Consider the following 18,909-nt stretch of genomic DNA (forward strand, 5'->3'; position numbering starts at 1 on the left):
CAAAGAGGCATGCGAACTGCTATGTGCAAATTCTGATAAATAATATGCAAGCCTTGCTATTGCAGAAATGCAGATATACTTTTTTAAGAACCATATTCTGGTTTTGTTAAAATGTTTTTGGAAGTTATATGGTATTGAAAATGTAAACACTCTTGAACAAAATCATTCTCTAAGTAATTCAGATACATTTTGTCTAGGAATAAAGCATTTTTCTTAAGGATTGATGATGGAAACTCACTCATTTTGGTTAGAAACGAAAATTTTTCATTAAAGCTATTGTAAGCCTCCTGCCGCATATTTAATTCCGATACGAGTCTATCAATGAGGATGAAAAATGTGTTCGCTCTAAAATTGTCACTCTCAGTCATTCTTCATCGGGTGTTTCATCATATTGTTTTTGTTTTTACTTTTTAGCTGTCTTTTTATTTATCTTTTGAATGCTCTGTCGACTCACTGAATTCCATTGCTTTTTTGTTCAAAATACTCAAAATTTTCTCGCTGAGATACGGAAAACTTACAAAGAGGTTCGTAAATATTAGCAACCGTGATCAATTCTATTGTAGAAGCTTGAATTCCTTTACTCACTTTGTTAATCCTGTCCAAAAATACATTCCACATTGCAGCCATAACCGTTGTCTTGAGTTTTTCTAGGCTCAAAAGTATTCCAGTCAAAATCAAATCTTTGATTGATTCTAAAGTCTTAATGACTTGGAACCAATAATCTCTTAAATTCTTACAAGCGTATTCTCTAGCTAACCATCGAGTCAAATTTATTCTTTTTAATGTTTTCCCTTTCATAATTTCAGATATTATTTTTTTCCAGCGTTGTGTCGAACTTATAAAAAAAATGTAGATTTCTTGAAGCAATATAAAGAAGTGACAAGCTTCTGTGGAAGTTTCAGCAGCCGCAGCTGCAACTAAATTCAATGAGTGGGCGGAGCAAGGAACGAAAAAAGTAAAAGGTGCTTGTCTTTGAATTTTAACCTGTAAGCCATTATATATACCAGCCATATTCGCAGAATTATTATATGACTGTCCTCGAAAATCTTCAATATTTATGTCCAGTGTGTTAAGTTCGGAAATAATGCAGGAAAACAGTTCTTCAGCTTTATGCCCTACTGAGGACAAAAACATTACAAATCTTTCACACAGTTCACCTGTTTCTAAAACGTATCTAATGACGAGAGTAAGTTGGTCCATATGTGCTATGTCTGGTGTAGAATCAATGATTAAAGAAAAATATTTTGCTTTTTCTATCTCGTCTTTAATTTGTTTAAAGACTTTATGACTCATCAAAAGAGTAAACTCATCGCAAATTGTTTTAGACAAGTAACTGGCACTTCCAGATCCTTGATTTCCATATCGTTTAATATGACTGTCTAAAAAAGAGTCGAATTCAGCTAGCAGTTCCAAAATCATACAATATTCCGTTGTGTGGATCTTCGAACTTTTCATTTTTTCCCCTTAAAGCGAGGGCTCTTGAACATTATCGTTTCACCACGACAACAACTCTCTTCAGAACGTTTCGCCAATACGTAATTTCTTCCTCAATCTGGACATGCAGCAAATGATCAACTCCGCCATCTATGTTAGATCTTAGTTTCAAACTAAGAATACTAGATTTATGGCATGAAGAGTTTTCATGTTGAGATACTCGGTGTTCTGCATTTTTCCAGTCATTGAACCCTTTGTTTTCAACATGAGTTTTATTTTCTAATGGACCGAATGCCAAACAAGGCCCACGAAAAATGGATTTTTTAGTTTCAGAATAAACCAGCCAATTTCGGTCATTAACTTCATCGGTTTTCGTTTTTCTTTGGAAAATACTCATTGGCAAGAAACGACGCTGATCAGCATATATTTTTTCCCTTCTCGAGAAGTCACAAGACTTGTTTTGATCGAAGCCTTTCCTAACAATGATCTCCCGTACAGAATCATTGATTTCCCATAAGGCTGGATCTTTGTTGTGATTAATAACACTTTCTACCTTTGATTCTAACGTACGATTTAGAGACACATCTTTACTTTTGGAATTAGTTGATGATTCCACCACCGCTTCTTCTTCAAAGGGAATATCTGCTTTTTCAATAGTAGATGTAGATGGTAAAGCTAAAGCCATTGATTGTTGTTCTTCAGCTGCAGCAGCATTTTCTTTTTCTTTTTTAAACTTTCGATTTTTATCATTTTACGGATGATTTCTTCCTGTTCTTCTTTTTTCATTTTGGCCTTCTTTTAATACTCAGCTCTACTAAGTCGCTTTCTTCCATCGCTCATTTTAATAATTTTTTTCATCCAAAACTTAAACAAAAAAGAAAAGATAATAGATTTATTTCGTGTTTACAGTAGTTAAAAATTTAATTATGTCTAAATAATTATGAGTGATTTATTTCTCAATAAAATAATAAAATTATCATATATACTACTTACCTAATATAAATAAGCTACTGCGTGAAGGTAATTTACGAAAAACTTGTAAAGAAAATTATAGCAAACACTCAGAACAAATTTTATTCTATTCGCAAAAAAAACAAACGGAAACTGATATAATTCAAAAGAAAGTGCGCTCATAGTAAATAATGACAAGTAATCACTGTAATATATATATATAGAATAATACTTGATAAACTTACAACTATAAAGTTTTTTGGTACAATCCCTTTATATGGGCCTCTCTAAAGAAGTCCAACAAGAGATGCTACTGTCAAACGGGAGAGATCCGTTGAAAACCCCGTTTTTACAAGATGATTCAAGACACTACTGTAGAGAAATACATTGTATAGCGTGGTTTTAAGATATTTAAAGTGTTGTTTTTTGGAGTTTAGATGGAGAAAAAGGTAGGCCTACCTAGTTTAGGTTAGGTTGCGTATTTAATATATGCAATTGTTTGCCCCCCCCTAATGTGTAAATATATAGCCCAAATTTGTTCTAAACTATTGTATAGTCATCCTATTTTATTTTATTTCATTAGCATCAACCAAACTTGACTTTTTAGAGAGGCCCATATAAAGGGATTGTACCAGTTTTTTTGTGTGTTTGCTGACAAAATACTATCGACGATGTCGGTAAAATTTGCCAACAAAATACACGTACACATCAAATAAATTTGATAGAGCGTATTCAGGGATTTTAAAAATTTGAAACATAAGCAATGCGAATAAAGCGATCACGCCAAAGAATCAGTGTATTGGAATAACAAAAACATATCTCAGTGTTTGTTCCTTTATATAATATTTATTATTATTAATTTTTTTGATAACCCTGAACTTACCCCTCCCCCCATTTTGCCGCCCATGTGCGCTCCTCGGACACCACGTAGGAACGCCCACGGTACGTTCATTATGTAGGGCGTTAGCGCTATCATTTCAGCTTCGGTCAATTTGAACATTTTTTCGCAATTTTTATTAAAATCCACCGCCCCCTAAAATTTGCCGCCTTCAGCCTTCAGCCAGTAGGCTTCAGCCTACTGGTAAATCCAATGCTGCAAATAAAGATGATTTTTATAATCACCGTGATCTAATTCTCTATTCTAGACATCAATTTTTTGTTGTTGTTCGCCATTACATGGAAGCACGAATTTCACCCCCCGTAAAAATCAACCTTTTTTTTTGTTGTTGTTCGGCTTTAATGGAAGCACGAATTTCAACTCCTTAAACCAACCTCAACTTCAAAAAACCTAAGTTTTAATTTTACGGTCAAATAAAGGGGAATTTCAAAACCACTGTGATTTCCCTATTCTAGACATCAATTTTGTTGTTGTACTCCTATATATGTAAGCACAAATTTCACCCCCTAAAAATCAACTTGAACCTAAAACAAACATATTTGTGAAGCAGCTAGATGAGCAAACTTTGCATATTTGGAGTCAGCACATTTATTCTGAGTCGGGTAGTCAAAGAATCTTTTCTGTTGCAATTTGTTTCGGGTCAAACCGTTCCCTTGTTGGACTAGACAGACATAGAATCGCAGCCTTGACATTTCACAAGTTTTTTTCTTCATTAGTTCGCATGTCTTTCTCTATTTTTGAAAAAATTAATCTAAATTGCTCATTGGTGAGAATCTGATTTTTATTTCTTCAGCAGCGGTTCTAGTCTCTCTTGTGCCCGCGGCAAAATCTTGGGTAGCCTCCCCCTTTCGTCTCCCACAAAATTTTCAACCCAAATTTTACCAAAACTTTCATTTAGCCTATTAAAAAAAGTATTTAGTCCCTCCTTGGAGACAAAGACATGCGGAAAATTTACAAAGAGAATAAATGAGAAATGTTTCCAATTAAATCCTGATAAAAAACACACTCTTGGTAGATCCCCCTCCCTGAAAAATTTCCTGGTTGCACTCTAGGCATCACTATGCCAGACACATGGAAGAATAATTTCGAGGGGGGGGAGGATTCTGTAAGTAACAGATATAGCGAAATTCTTTGGAACTTACAGAACAAACCATGATACATCAGCAGGATGCGAGCCCACAGGCCCAAAACAGGAAAAGACACCGAATTTTGATGGAATCAATGAAAATACGGAAATCATAAAATTATTGACGTTATTCCTGTCTCTGACAATAGAATTCCCATTCACTTAAATGTTTAGTGTGGTATTCCAAAGAAGGCGGAGACATGTTAATAATCACCACTCTGCATTGTCATAGTGTAACTTTGAAAGAGAGTGCCTAACGCATTAACTCATTTTCCTTTTAAAACCTCGTATTTTGCTACTGAAAAATAACACACTCCTTAAATAAAATAATGATCATAATATTTGCGTTTTGAACATAATACAATTAGTTTTTCACTTTGTTGTTTGTGGTTGTCTTATCTATTTCGTTAGAAAATTAATTTTAACTGCATACCTACTTTATGTAAAATCTTCAATTTTTTCCAGGTATATATAAAGATTTGGTAACTTTCATATTGTCCTCCTTCGGGAGGACATATATTAAAATTGGAACGATACAGAGAAGATTAGCATGGCCCCTGCGCAAGGATGACACGCAAAATCGTGAAGCGTTCCATATTTTTTGTATTATCTTTTTTATATTGTAGTGGGCTTTGTTAGTTTTAAAATAGAGGGATTTCCTTATTGTTTTTTTATATTAATTGATGTTGTGGAGTTTTCTAGAAAGGTTGAAGCTTATTATCGAAAATTTACAAATGCGTTTTCTCTGGGAACAAGCACTACTGAAATTTTTCTAACAAAGGGGACAAACGTGAAGTTTTTTTTTACATTATAGACTTTTTATAGTATTATTTTAATTTTCGTAATAGAGTTTGTCGAGAAGGGTGAATATGTTATAGAAAATTTACAAGCTTGTTGTTTCCCGGTATAACCGCCATTTAATTTTTTTTTTAGGGAAGGGTAGAAGCCAGCTAAAATATTTCAGTGAGCGAGGGGGTGGGTAGTTTGAAATTTTTTGGGGGATTTATATCGACGTGAATGGTGGCATTTTTTGTCAAAAACCAGAGCCAAAATATATTATTTTCATTTTCTGGTGCTAAAATGTATTTTCAGAGTTATAGGTGTTAGGAAATTTTGCTATTCGCACATACGATTGATAACTGAAGGTTTTTTTTTGGCCAAAACGATAACTTAATAGACAAAGAATGAAATACTTATTTAACCAATAGGAGAAGAGGAATATGTTCAATTTAATTTTTCCTCGATGTTCGTATAAAAAAAAGTGATAAAAATGGTCTATATTTTTCTATATCGATAAAAATGGTCTATATTCCCCCCTCGTTTTGATTTTTGGAATGTCATAAGATCCTACACTTTTTGCACATTTTGAGTCTCTAAGGCGCAAGTGGGGGAGGGGGGAATTTGCAAGTAATGGCTGGGGAAATTCTTATAGTCTCGAAGATTGCGTTTGAGCGTACCAAGATTACTTGTCGGACAACCTATAATACTTATGCTAAGCGTTTCACGGGAGGTAAATGAAGACAAAGGTTAAGAAGAAAACTACTTGTAAGTTTGGATTAGTTGTCGGATAAATTAAATCTGCTAACACCAAAAACTGCAGGATTTGCTTGATTTCATTGACAATTTTATTTTGATAACAAAAAGGAAGGCTTTACTAATGCTGCACGAAAATACTGTAATAAGGGAAGTCTCTGAATATTTTGTTTCTATAATTTTTAAGATCCCAGAGATAAGTCCTTGGATAAATAAAGTAAAAAAATTTTATTTTTTTAACTCTTAATTTTTTAACTCTCGGGAAAAAAATTTAACTCTTAATTTTTGTTTCAATTTACTTTTGTCCTTCAACTGACTGTTGGTCTAACTTTGGTGAGATGTGTCTATCCATCATAATTTTATATATTATTCAATTTGGTTCATTTATTTCCAAGGATGAGTAACCTAGTAATAGGGAAAAGCAAAAAGGCGAAAAGCCTGTTGCTTAAACTTTGGCATGTAGCATAAAGGTTAGCATTTATCTGTCTTCCTGGGTATGTTTCTCTTTAAGATTTTCTGTTCTCACCCAATTGGACGTTCAATTTCCTTGACGAAATTTTTACTATGGATCAAAGAAGGCAACAGAGAAGAAATTGACAGGCTGTTAGAAAAAGTTGATACGAAAGCATGTGAATGGTAGAAATAACTTCCAGCATTTGCTTTTCACCCGAAGAATTTATGTTGTAGTTTACCCGCAAGAATGCTACCGACCCCTGCTTTAACGCTCGAAATATTTTTAGTCTTAGTAATGTTTAATTAATAATAATATAACATTTTTAATATTTCCGAAGCATTATTAATATTTAGTAGTAATTGGTGTAATTAGGTATACTGAATCTGTAAGAATATTTCCTTCTTAAATATTCTCTCTTAGGAACAGCCTAAAGAGAAGGATGTTTTGTTGTTGTGGGGGGTTGGCGCGGATTTTTCTTTAAGAACCTGTGTAAATAACAGAAAGGGGAACTTATGTATTATACCAGACATACTAGAGAACCGAATTTAGGCTAATCATAATGAAATACACCAAAATATGATGAAAATGTAATACTTTAGAAACAAAATTATGAAACTACGATACAGAATTATGGAAAGAAGGTCACTCAGAATGCTTCATTTTAAATGCCTAAGCGAAAATTACCTAACCTAATCAAAATACCAACTCTATATATTAACTATCTAATTAAAATATACCTACATCGTAGTTTTTCAAACTAAGCGTAAGCTAATAGTCTCTAAATACAGACAAATAAACCGCTTTTCGCACATCTAAGGGAGCTAACTTCTCGAATGTGTTTGGTATAATATATAAGTACCCAGAAAGGATTTTGTTTTGAATTTTGTTAGTGAATTTTTTCCTGGGCTTAATAAGTTTTTTTTATTATTCTGTATTTGGTGGGAGCAATTATTCGTTTCTTAATTCCACAGTTTTATCGGTTCTCACATGATCGTAATTTTGCGCAGGTTTAATCTGTTTATCCTCCTACCTACTGAATTTTCCGGACATCAACGTCAACTTCTCGGAAGGTATTTACCCTTCTTAAATTTCAGCTTCGTATTAACTCTAGGCTCTCCTGATGGTGATCTTTTCTTTTAACATCAATAACAGCACTCTTATATACCCTAGTATCTAGTATCTAGTATCTAGTTATATGCCTAGTATTGATCCTGCTAGTCTTTGATTTACAATTAATTAAAAAAAAACTTTTTCCAATACTTTTTCCAAACTTTTTGCCAATAAAGCGATCACGCCAAAGAATCAGTGTATTGGAATAACAAAAACATATCTCAATATTTGTTCCTTTATATAATATTTATTATTATTAATTTTTTTGATAACCCTGAACTTACCCCCCCCCCCCATTTTGCCGCCCATGTGCGCTCCTTGCACACCACGTAGGAACGCCCACGGTACGTTCATTATGTAGGGCGTTAGCGCTATCATTTCAGCTTCGGTCAATTTGAACATTTTTTCGCAATCTTTATTAAAATCCGCGGCCCCCTAAAATTTGCCGCCTTCAGCCTTCAGCCAGTAAATACAATACTGCAAATAAAGATGATTTTTATAATCACCGTGATCTAATTCTCTATTCTAGACATCAATTTTTTGTTGTTGTTCGCCATTACATGGAAGCACGAATTTCACCCCCCCTAAAAATCAACCTTTATTTTGTTGTTGTTCGGCTTTAATGGAAGCACGAATTTCAACTCCTTAAACCAACCTCAACTTCAAAAAACCTAAGTTTTAATTTTACGGTCAAATAAAGGGGAATTTCAAAACCACTGTGATTTCCCTATTCTAGACATCAATTTTGTTGTTGTACGCCTATATATGTAACCCCTAAAAATCACATTTCACCCCCTGACAAAGACATGCGGAAAATTTACAAAGAGAACAAATGAGAAATGTTTCCAATTAAATCCTGATAAAAAACACACTCTTGGTAGATCCCCCTCCCTGAAAAATTTCCTGGTTGCACTCTAGGCATCACTATGCCAGACACATATCGAAGAATAATTTCGAGGGGGGGGGGAGGATTCTGTAAGTAACAGATATAGCGAAATTCTTTGGAACTTACAGAACAAACCATGATACATCAGCAGGATGCGAGCCCACAGGCCCAAAACAGGAAAAGACACCGAATTTTGATGGAATCAATGAAAATACGGAAATCATAAAATTATTGACGTTATTCCTGTCTCTGACAATAGAATTCCCATTCACTTAAATGTTTACTGTGGTATTCCAAAGAAGGCGGAGACATGTTAATAATCACCACTCTGCATTGTCATAGTGTAACTTTGAAAGAGAGTGCCTAACGCATTAACTCATTTTCCTTTTAAAACCTCGTATTTTGCTACTATAAAATAACACACTCCTGAAATAAAATAATGATCATAATATTTGAATTTTTAACATAATACACTTACTTTTTCACTTTGTTGTTTGGGATTTTCTTATCTATTTCGTTAGAAAATTAATTTTAACTGCATACCTACTTTATGTAAAATCTTCAATTTTTTCCAGGTATATATAGAGATTTGGTAACTTTCGTATTGTCCTCCTTCGGGAAGACATATACTAAAATTGGAACGATACAGAGAAGATTAGCATGGCCCCTGCGCAAGGATGACACGCAAAATCGTGAAGCGTTCCACATTTTTTGTATTATCTTTTTTATATTGTAGTGGGCTTTGTTAGTTTTAAAATAGAGGGATTTCCTTATTGTTTTTTTATATTAATTGATGTTGTGGAGTTTTCTAGAAAGGTTGAAGCTTATTATCGAAAATTTACAAATGCGTTTTCTCTGGGAACAAGCACTACTGAAATTTTTCTAACAAAGGGGACAAACGTGAAGTTTTTATTTTACATTATAGACTTTTTATAGTATTATTTTAATTTTCGTAATAGAGTTTGTCGAGAAGGGTGAATATGTTATAGAAAATTTACAAGCTTGTTGTTTCCCGGTATAACCGCCCTTTATTTTTTTTTTTTAGGGAAGGGTAGAAGCCAGCTAAAATATTTCAGTGAGCGAGGGGGTGGGTAGTTTGAAATTTTTTGGGGGATTTATATCGACGTGAATGGTGGCAGTTTTTGTCAAAAACTAGAGCCAAAATATATTATTTTCATTTTCTGGTGCTAAGATGTATTTTCAGAGTTATAGGTGTTGGGAAATTTTGCTATTCGCACATACGATTGATAACTGAAGGTTTTTTTTTGGCCAAAACGATAACTTAATAGACAAAGAATGAAATACTTATTTAACCAATAGGAGAAGAGGAATATGTTCAATTTAATTTTTCCTCGATGTTCGTATAAAAAAAAGTGATAAAAATGGTCTATATTTTTCTATATCGATAAAAATGGTCTATATTCCCCCCTCGCTTTGATTTTTGGAATGTCATAAGATCCTACACTTTTTGCACATTTTGAGTCTCTAAGGCGCAAGTGGGGGAGGGGGGAATTTGCAAGTAATGGCTAGGGGAAATTCTTATAGTCTCGAAGATTGCGTTTGAGCGTACCATGATTACTTGTCGGACAACCTATAATACTTATGCTAAGCGTTTCACGGGACGTAAATGAAGACAAAGGTTAAGAAGAAAACTACTTGTAAGTTTGGATTAGTTGTCGGATAAATTAAATCTGCTAACACCAAAAACTGCAGGATTTGCTTGATTTCATTGACAATTTTATTTTTATAACAAAAAGGAAGGCTTTACTAATGCTGCACGAAAATACTGTAATAAGGGAAGTCTCTGAATATTTTGTTTCTATAATTTTTAAGATCCCAGAGATAAGTCCTTTCATAAATAAAGTAAAAAAAAATTTATTAAAAAAATCCTTCAACTGACTGTTGGTCTAACTTTGGTGAGATGTGTCTATCCATCATAATTTTATATATTATTCAATTTGGTTCATTTATTTCCAAGGATGAGTAACCTAGTAATAGGGAAAAGCAAAAAGGCGAAAAGCCTGTTGCTCAAACTTTGGCATGTAGTATAAAAGTTAGCATTTATCTGTCTTCATGGGTATGTTTCTCTTTAAGATTTTCTGTTCTCAACCAATTGGACGTTTAATTTCCTTGACCAAATTTTTACTATGGATCAAAGAAGGCAACATAGAAGAAATTGACAGGCTGTTAGAAATTGTTGACACGAAAGCATGTGAATGGTAGAAATAACTTCCAGCATTTGCTTTTCACCCGAAGAATTTATGTTGTAGTTTACCCGCAAGAATGCTACCGACCCCTGCTTTAACGCTCGAAATATTTTTAGTCTTAGTAATGTTTAATGAATAATATTATAATATTTTTAATATTTCCGAAGTATTATTAATATTTAGTAGTAATTGGTGTAATTAGGTATACTGAATCTGTAAGAATATTTCCTTCTTAAATATTCTCTCTTAGGAACAGCCTAAAGAGAAGATAACAGAAGATAACCTGTGTAAATAACAGAAAGGGGAACTTATGTATTATACCAGACATACTAGAGAACCGAATTCAGGCTAATCATAATGAAATACACCAAAATATGATGAAAATGTAACACTTTAGAAACAAAATTATGAAACGACGATACAGAATTATGGAAAGAAGGTCACTCAGAATGCTTCATTTTAAATGCCTAAGCGAAAATTACCTAACCTAATCAAAATACCAACTCTATATATTAACTATCTAATTAAAATATACCTACATCGTAGTTTTTCAAACTAAGCGTAAGCTAATAGTCTCTAAATACAGACAGATAAACCGCTTTTCGCACATCTAAGGGAGCTAACTTCTCGAATGTCTTTGGTATAATATATAAGTACCCAGAAAGGATTTTGTTTTGAATTTTGTCAGTGAATTTTTTCTTGGGCTTAATAAGTTTTTTTTTTATTATTCTGTATTTGGTGGGAGCAATTATTCGTTTCTTAATTCCAAAGTTTTATCGGTTCTCACATGATTGTAATTTTGCGCAGGTTTAATCTGTTTATCCTCCTACCTACTGAATCTTCCGGACATCAACGGCAACTTGTCGGAAGGTATTTACCCTTCTTAAATTTCAGCTTCGTATTAACTCTAGGCTCTCCTGATGGTGATCTTTTCTTTTAACATCAATAACAGCACTCTTATATACCCTAGTATCTAGTATCTAGTATCTAGTTATATGCCTAGTATTGATCCTGCTAGTCTTTGATTTACAATTAATTAAAAAAAACTTTTTCCACAAAATAAGTTTTTCAAAGAAAAGTAAAGAACTCCATCAAACAAAAAATGAGCAAAAATAAAATCAAATAATCTACCAAGCGTGAAACTACCACAAATCAGCACCGATAAATAAATGAAACCCAAAACGAACAGAAATTACAATAAATAACCGAGTCAAACTCAAAACGAGCAGAAATTAACATAAGTTGGGCGCAAAACCCCTATGCCTTCCCAAGGCCAGAACAAAATTTGCACTTTACTGAAAAAAATATAAATGTTTATACTTTTATAACTTTAATAAATCAAATAATATTAAAATTTGATTACTAAATATAAGTATATGTATATTAAACTGACAATGCAAATTTATTTGTATTTTTATACAAAAAATACACGAACTGTTTGACTATGTACTAAGGTTCAGATTGCAGCCCTAAAATTGTTGAAATTTTGACAGTGGCATTAAAACATGACCAATGCTATGCATGGGCGTAGGGAGGGGGGTCAGGGGGCAGCTGCCCCCTAGACCTTCAAATTTACATTAGATATGGCTGAAAAAGCAGATGGTTTGGAAAAAGCAGTTGATAAAACTCCATCACACTATCGACTGCCATCCCTAGACAATATGCTGCCTAATGCTGCCTACGGCCACGCTGCTATGTCTCTTCGCTGCCAGTGCTTTCTGGGCTCCTTTGCTGCATTTCGCTGCCAGTGCTTTCTGGGCTCCTCTGCTACATTTCACTGCGAGTGCTTTCCGGGCTCCTCTACTGCATTTCGCTGCCAGTGCTTTTCTGTACTCCTCTGCTGCATTTCGCTGCCAGTGCTCTCTGGGCTCCTCTGCTGCATTTCACTGCCAGTGCTTTCCGGACTCCTCTCCTGCATTTCGCTGCCAGTGCTTTCTGGGATCCTCTGCTGCATTTCGCTGCCAATACTTTCTGGGATCCTGTGCTGCATTTTGCTGCCAGTGCTTTCTGGTCTCCTCTGCTGCATTTCGCTGCCAGTGTTTTCTGGGCTCCTCTGCTGCATTTCGCTGCCAGTGCTTTTTGCACTCCTCTGCTGCATTTCGATGCCAGTGCTTTCTGGGCTCCTCTGATGCATTTCGCTGCCACTGCTTTCTGGGCTTTTCTGCTTCATTTCACTGCCAGCGCTTTCTTTACTCCTCTGCTGCATTTCGCTGCCAGTGCTTTCTGGGATGCTCTGCTGCATTTCGCTGCCATTTCTTTCTGGGCTCCTCTACTGCATATCGCTGACACTGGTTTCTAGGCCCCTCTGCTGAATTTCGCTGCCAGTGCTTTCTGGGCTCTTCTGCTGCATTTTGCTGCCAGTGCTTTCTGGCCTCCTCTGATACATTTCGCTGCCAGTGCTTTCTGGTCTCCTCTACTTCATAAGCCGTGCTGTTAAAGTTTCGAAAGCTTATAAGACTTATGGAAGCAGTTATTAACCCAGAAGAAGTAAGAAATTTCAAAAATTAGTTGGCAAAGCATAAACTCTAAAATACTCCAAAGGAATGTATGGCTGTAGCAAGTGATCATAATTATGATTGCGTTACTGATACGAAAACTGTCTCGTTTCTAAAAAAAAAAATCTCCAAAATTAGAACATTTTTGAAAGAAAACCTCCATCCAGAGCTGGGATCAACCTCTCTTCCCCCATTCGGTAGGACTGTATCTGACTCATGCTAAAACTGCCAATATCACAAAGGGCTAAAATTAAGTTCGACAAAATGTTTTCAGAAAAAGGCTTAGAAATTTCATCTCAAAACGATTTAAGTAAAAATAAAAATATTAAGTTCTTGGTAGGTGCGTGGGTAAATTACGAAAAAAAGAAGAAATTATGAAAAAAAATAATGCTCTCTGACGGTCTCTCCCTTTTGATGCAGAGCGTAAGCTCTCAAACTGGGGTTGGCGATTACGCAGGGGCCGCAAGACAGTTTCGACGGGGACACAACATTTTTACGTGGTTCACCAGTCAACAGTAATGTTTTCACTTAATATTTTAATAATAGCAAGGGACATTTCTTGGGGTATTAGCGTTTAAAGTTATTTTGATCTTTAAACAGCGTTTCCTTGATGTAAATGCAAGTTTCAGCCATATAAACAAGTTTTAATGCATTAGCTAAGTGTTTGCTTTTCCGGCGAAAGATAAATAGAGAACGTGACGTAAGCTAAGAATGTTTGCTCTCTTTCTCTTACATAGACCCCGAAGCCGCGTCGAAAAGTCGGCGGCGCGCCGCCGAAAAAAACGGCGGCGCGCCGCCGAGCTTGCATCAGCGCGCTGACGCCACCGCTGATTCTATCGGCGGCGGCATGACTAATACGCCGCCGTTTTTTTTTTGTTTTTTTTTATATATTTTTTGGTTATAGATATTGACCTCCGGGCTTAAAACGTCAACCCGGCGAATATGTTTATTAAAAATAAATACTTTCATCTTTGGCTAGCCATGTATATCGGTTCATATGAAGGAGAAGAAGAAATTTTTCTTGAAACAAAAATTCTACCTTCCACTTTAAAATTCTGTTCATTTTTCTTTCTGATTTTTCGGATGAAAAGAGGTAGGTAAAAGAGCATTAGGCAATTCATGATGTTGTAATAGGCAGCGCAATCGAGCTGTCTAAGTAAAGAATAATGTTGGCACAATGTATTTTTTTTTTCATACCAGGGCAATTCGTATCGAAGGAGTTGTCGTAGAAACTTCAAAAAGGGCTCATTCGATTGGAAATTGGAATAACTAGTGCTCTTTTTAATAGTCGAAAGTGATTGGAAGGCAGCTAACAGCCCTTCCACGCCCACCGCTTCCCCAAACACATCCAATCAAAATTTTAAGATTGCCATTTTATTCAGAGTAACTGATTTCCAGAGAGAAAATATGTTTTTGAGGAGGTTACTCCCCCACAACCCTTAGGGCAAGGGTTTTGTAGTTATGCCCTGGAGGTATATAAGAACGATGTTGGCACAATGTATTATTTATTGTTTTTTCCTTTAGACCAGGGCACTTCATATCGAAGAAGTTGTCGCAGAAACTTCGAAAAAGGCTTATTCAATTAGAAAATTGAGTTGCTTGTGTCCTTTTTAATACTTGAAAGGTACTGGACGACAACCACAATCCCTTCTATGCCAGTTATGTTCCGTCATACCTACAGTAAACATTGGGAGGTGCTCATTTTGTTTAACGCAGCGGGGAGTTCTAAACATCAAGTCTTAGGAAGCGTCCAACACACTTGCATTCCGTAAAGTCAGGGTAGTTATTGATGACCGTGGGGCATATACAGTGTTTATAGGAAGGGCTGTCGTAGAAACTCAAAAAGGGATCATTAGTTTGGAAATCAAAAAGCCTAGTGCCCTTTTTAATAATCGAAAGTGATTGGAAGGCTTGACATTTTTATAGTAGAGATCGATGTGGGTATAATGTGTAATGTTTTTGTTGTTGTTGTTGTTTAGACCAGGGTACTTCGTATCGAAGGAGTTGTCGCAGAAACTTCGAAAAGGGCTCATTCGATTGAAAATAGAAAGGGCTGATGTCCTTTTTAATAGTCGAAAGTGATTGGAGGGAAACTAATCCCCCTCCCACGCCCTCCCTCCCATTTGCCTTTATGTTTAAAAAGTAAATGTTGCCTTAATATTAAATCAAAATTCACTGTGTTTATGCTAATTACCAATAAGGCATCTCAGCAGTATCCCAAGAACGACTGAGGGTATTATGTACAAACTTTCAGGGCTTCTTCTACTCTTAAAATTTGACCAAATCAAAATAGCGTAAGTGTATCCAAGCTATCAAAGAAAGTAAACAGATTTTTTTGCGAATGTTATCAAGTTTTCCATTTCAGGTCAACTAGAGGAGATATGAAACTAAATTAAAGACTACTATTTGTGTCCAGATTTTTATAAGGGTCTATGTTGTTAAATTTTGCTGAAAATTGTTTTCCAGTATACAAATAGCAAACTATAAATCCTTCAAAAAACGAAAAGGTTTAAAGTATGATTTTCTTTTTCCCTGAAAAGACTATGTCAATACAAAACGAATAGAAGTTAATTAAAAAAAACTGTTTCCAAAAAAATAAGTTTTTTCAAAGAAAAGTAAAGAACTCCATTAAACCAAAAATGAGCAAAATTAAAATCAAATAATCTACCAAGTGTGAAACTACCACAAATCAGCATCGATAAATAAATGAAACCCAAAACGAACAGAAATTACAATAAATAACCGAGTCAAACTCAAAACGAGCAGAAATTAACATAAGTTGGGCTCAAAACCCCTATGCCTTTCCAAGGCCAGAACATAATTTGTACTTTACTGACTGTTAATATTATTTGATTTATTAAAGTTATAAAAGTAAAAACATTTATATTTTTTCAGTAAAGTGAAAATTATGTTCTGGCCTTGGGAAGGCATAGGGGTTTTGAGCCCAACTTATATTAATTTCTGCTCGTTTTGAGTTTGACTCAGTTATTTATTGTTATTTTTGTTCGTTTTGGGTTTCATTTATTTATCGATGCTGATTTGCGGTAGTTTCCCGCTTGGTAGATTATCTAGAGCTAGTATAGGAATATATCTATAGAAATGAATTACATTTTTTTGCACAGTTAGCAGAGCACATTGAAGTTGAAGTAGCCTTAAACTTTGACTTGAAACGTTATAACTTGACCACTTCTTTCAGAAAAGAATTTCGGAGGGTTATTCCGTGTTGATAAGAAAAGAGGGTAAAGGTGCAGTTTAGTTCCTCCTGTATAGTGTAGGGTGCAGGAGCCCTATGATGAAGATGCAGGTTAGTCCTCCCTTATAAAACAATTTATTTCAGCAGATACAATGAAGCAGCCCATTTGCGGCATTTTGTGGGACCCAAAGGTCCAGTACTCGCATTAGATTCCGCAAGTGGCAGTTTACGCTCTTCAAGTTCTGGCTGTACCGGCCACATGTGCCCCAGCTAAACGGCTTTTTAGCACAACAGGACTGATAGTGACTGCAAAAAGATCAATGGCTCAAGGCAGAGTGAACAAACTCACTTTTGTTATATCAATTGTTACTGAAGTGATGTAACCACCGATTTAAAATTGTTGGTGTTGGTAAACCATGGTATCTGATTTGTATACATTTTTTTTTCTATGTTGTTATTTGTTTTTTTCCCCAAATAATCAACAAGAAGGAAATGACTAAGCAAGGGATTTTATAGGAACAATGCGATGCTAAACATAAACACAACATAGGTTTCCCTGGGTCTAGTGGCTAAAAATGAGAATTCTACTTGGTCTGATCGACGGTGAACATAAACACTTTCCACACGGCCCAACAAATTCCTGTTTTGTCATATTGTTCTAGTAAGTTTTTAGCCAACCATTTAAAAATCCTTACTAAAATCGAGGTTGAACGTGTTTAGTGAAGTGGAATTTTTATTATTATTGTTAATTAGAAAAATCGGCGCGCCGTGGCGCGCTGCCGGTCTAAAATCGGCGGCGCGCCGCCAAAAAATTCGATACTGAATCACACATTCGCCGCCGTCATTTCGGCGTGGCGCGGCTTCGGGGACTACTCTTACAAATGTACGGGCAATAGCAAGCTGGTAACAGAGGTGAAATATTAGGGAAGTCCGAGAATGCAAGTCTATACACAATGTTAGAACGAAAGAAAACACGAAGTATAAACATGAAAAAAAAAGAAATTTATTACGAATTTATTGTATAAACACAAAAAAAACTATTCTCTATAAGTTTTATTTGATTTTCTCCGTTTCACATTTCCTTGTTCTGAAAACGAAAGAACACATTTGATAATGTTTTTTTCTTTTCTTTTTTTTTGTATGGACTTGGAAAGTGGGGAATATTTCTCTAGCGGTCATATAAAACATTGGTCGTATTTTCCGAGCCTAATATTTGGTATTTCATAGTAGATAGGAGTGCAGGTGGCGTAATTTTCTATGGGATCGAGGTTTGACTGCCCCTCCCCCCCCAAGAATACAGTTTGTCTCTCCCAACTGAAGAATAGTGTCTTCAAAAATCTTGTCAAAACTAACATAGTCCTATATAATTCAAGCATCCACAGAAACAGATCAGTTTTCTTTAGTATACATCTGTCTTTATGGCACATTATGGCGCATTTTAATTTTTACTTGGTCATTTTCACTTGACATGGAAAAATTAGCTCCAACTTTGCCTCTCTTCAAGGTCATACCGAGGATATTTTTTCCCAAAGTATGTAAGCACTGCTTCCAAAACAAAAGGGTGTATCTCACATTTTCGTTGTTTCACAGGAGTGATTTTTAATATTTTACTGGACAACTTTCATGGATTTGGGAAAAAGAGTTACAATATATGGCTGAATAATCTGGCTTTTTATTTGATGCAGTTTGAGTCCATAAGAGTCCTTATGGAGTCCGTGAGACAGTGTTTGGTCGTCTTTGAAATGAACATGCTGAAAACTTATATCCTTAAACATGGCTCAGCACTCCTGCAGGGGCGCAGTTTCATCAAAATCCTGAGAGGGGGGCAAGGCTGTGCCCAGGGGGGGTATGGGTGTTTGACACCCCCCCCCCCCCCTCCTAAATGTTTGTCTGACTTGTAAAAACGTAACAAAAATGGATATAAACAATTTTTATATGCGTTTTTTCTGTAAGAAAATCTTTCAGTAACCCCCCCCCCCGAAAAAAAATCCTCGGTATGACCTTGAAGGGAGGCAAAGTTGGAGCTAATTTTTCCATGTCAAATGAAAATGACCAAGTAAAAATTAAAATGCACCATAATGTGCCATAAAGACAAATGTATACTAAAGAAAACTGATCTGTTTCTGTGGATGCTTGAATTATATAGAACTATGTTAGTTTTGACAAGATTTTTGAAGACACTAAACTTCAGTTGGGAGAGACAAACTGTATTCTTGGGGGGGGGAGGGGCAGTCAAACCTCGATCCCATAGAAAATTACGCCTCCTGCACTCCTATCTACTATGAAATAAGATAAGATTTATTCATAATCAATTAATCATACGAGAAAATACATTGTGCTAATCCCCCAAAGACTCCTAGGCCTGTAATAGAGGGGGAATACATATCATTTAAATCAAACACTAAATCAATAGAAAAACATTAAAATAGGCCTACATTGAATGATCCAATCAATATATACAATCAAATCACAACACTCCTAATCCCCCTTGAAAGGCTCCATGGCCAGGAATAAGGGGGAATGAGAGAAAAAAAAAGAAAATACAATATATCCAAACAACCATAAAAAAGAAATCAATCGCCAAACAATATAAAATTAAAAAGAGACCATACCTGAGGCCTG

General features: G+C 35.3%; 2 protein-coding genes and 2 non-coding genes across 4 annotated transcripts; 2 read left to right on the top strand and 2 right to left on the bottom strand.

Annotated features, from left to right (window-relative positions):
• Positions 1 to 450: 450 nt before the first annotated feature.
• LOC148951885 (zinc finger MYM-type protein 1-like) lies at positions 451 to 1,455 on the bottom strand. The gene has a single exon (XM_089089094.1). The coding sequence runs from the start codon at positions 1,453 to 1,455 to the stop codon at positions 451 to 453; it is 1,005 nt and encodes a 334-aa protein (XP_088945220.1).
• A 31-nt stretch (positions 1,456 to 1,486) lies between these two features.
• Positions 1,487 to 2,119, bottom strand: LOC148951886 (zinc finger MYM-type protein 5-like). Its single transcript, XM_089089096.1, has one exon. The coding sequence runs from the start codon at positions 2,117 to 2,119 to the stop codon at positions 1,487 to 1,489; it is 633 nt and encodes a 210-aa protein (XP_088945222.1).
• A 2,786-nt stretch (positions 2,120 to 4,905) lies between these two features.
• Positions 4,906 to 5,011, top strand: LOC148951887 (U6 spliceosomal RNA). The gene has a single exon (XR_016141825.1). It is a non-coding gene; the product is annotated as a U6 spliceosomal RNA (small nuclear RNA).
• A 3,987-nt stretch (positions 5,012 to 8,998) lies between these two features.
• On the top strand, positions 8,999 to 9,104 carry LOC148951888 (U6 spliceosomal RNA). The gene has a single exon (XR_016141834.1). It is a non-coding gene; the product is annotated as a U6 spliceosomal RNA (small nuclear RNA).
• The last annotated feature ends 9,805 nt before the right edge of the window (positions 9,105 to 18,909 follow it).

The sequence above is a fragment of the Artemia sp. Qi Xiang Cuo genome, chromosome 5 (genome assembly GCF_049724085.1).
Source record: "Artemia sp. Qi Xiang Cuo chromosome 5, ASM4972408v1, whole genome shotgun sequence".
In the NCBI taxonomy this organism is placed as follows: Eukaryota; Metazoa; Arthropoda; class Branchiopoda; order Anostraca; family Artemiidae; genus Artemia; species Artemia sp. Qi Xiang Cuo.

Coding starts and splice junctions, on each gene's coding strand:
- LOC148951885 (XM_089089094.1), bottom strand. CDS start 1,455: ATGAAAAGTTCGAAGATCCACACAACGGAATATTGTATGATTTTGGAA.
- LOC148951886 (XM_089089096.1), bottom strand. CDS start 2,119: ATGGCTTTAGCTTTACCATCTACATCTACTATTGAAAAAGCAGATATT.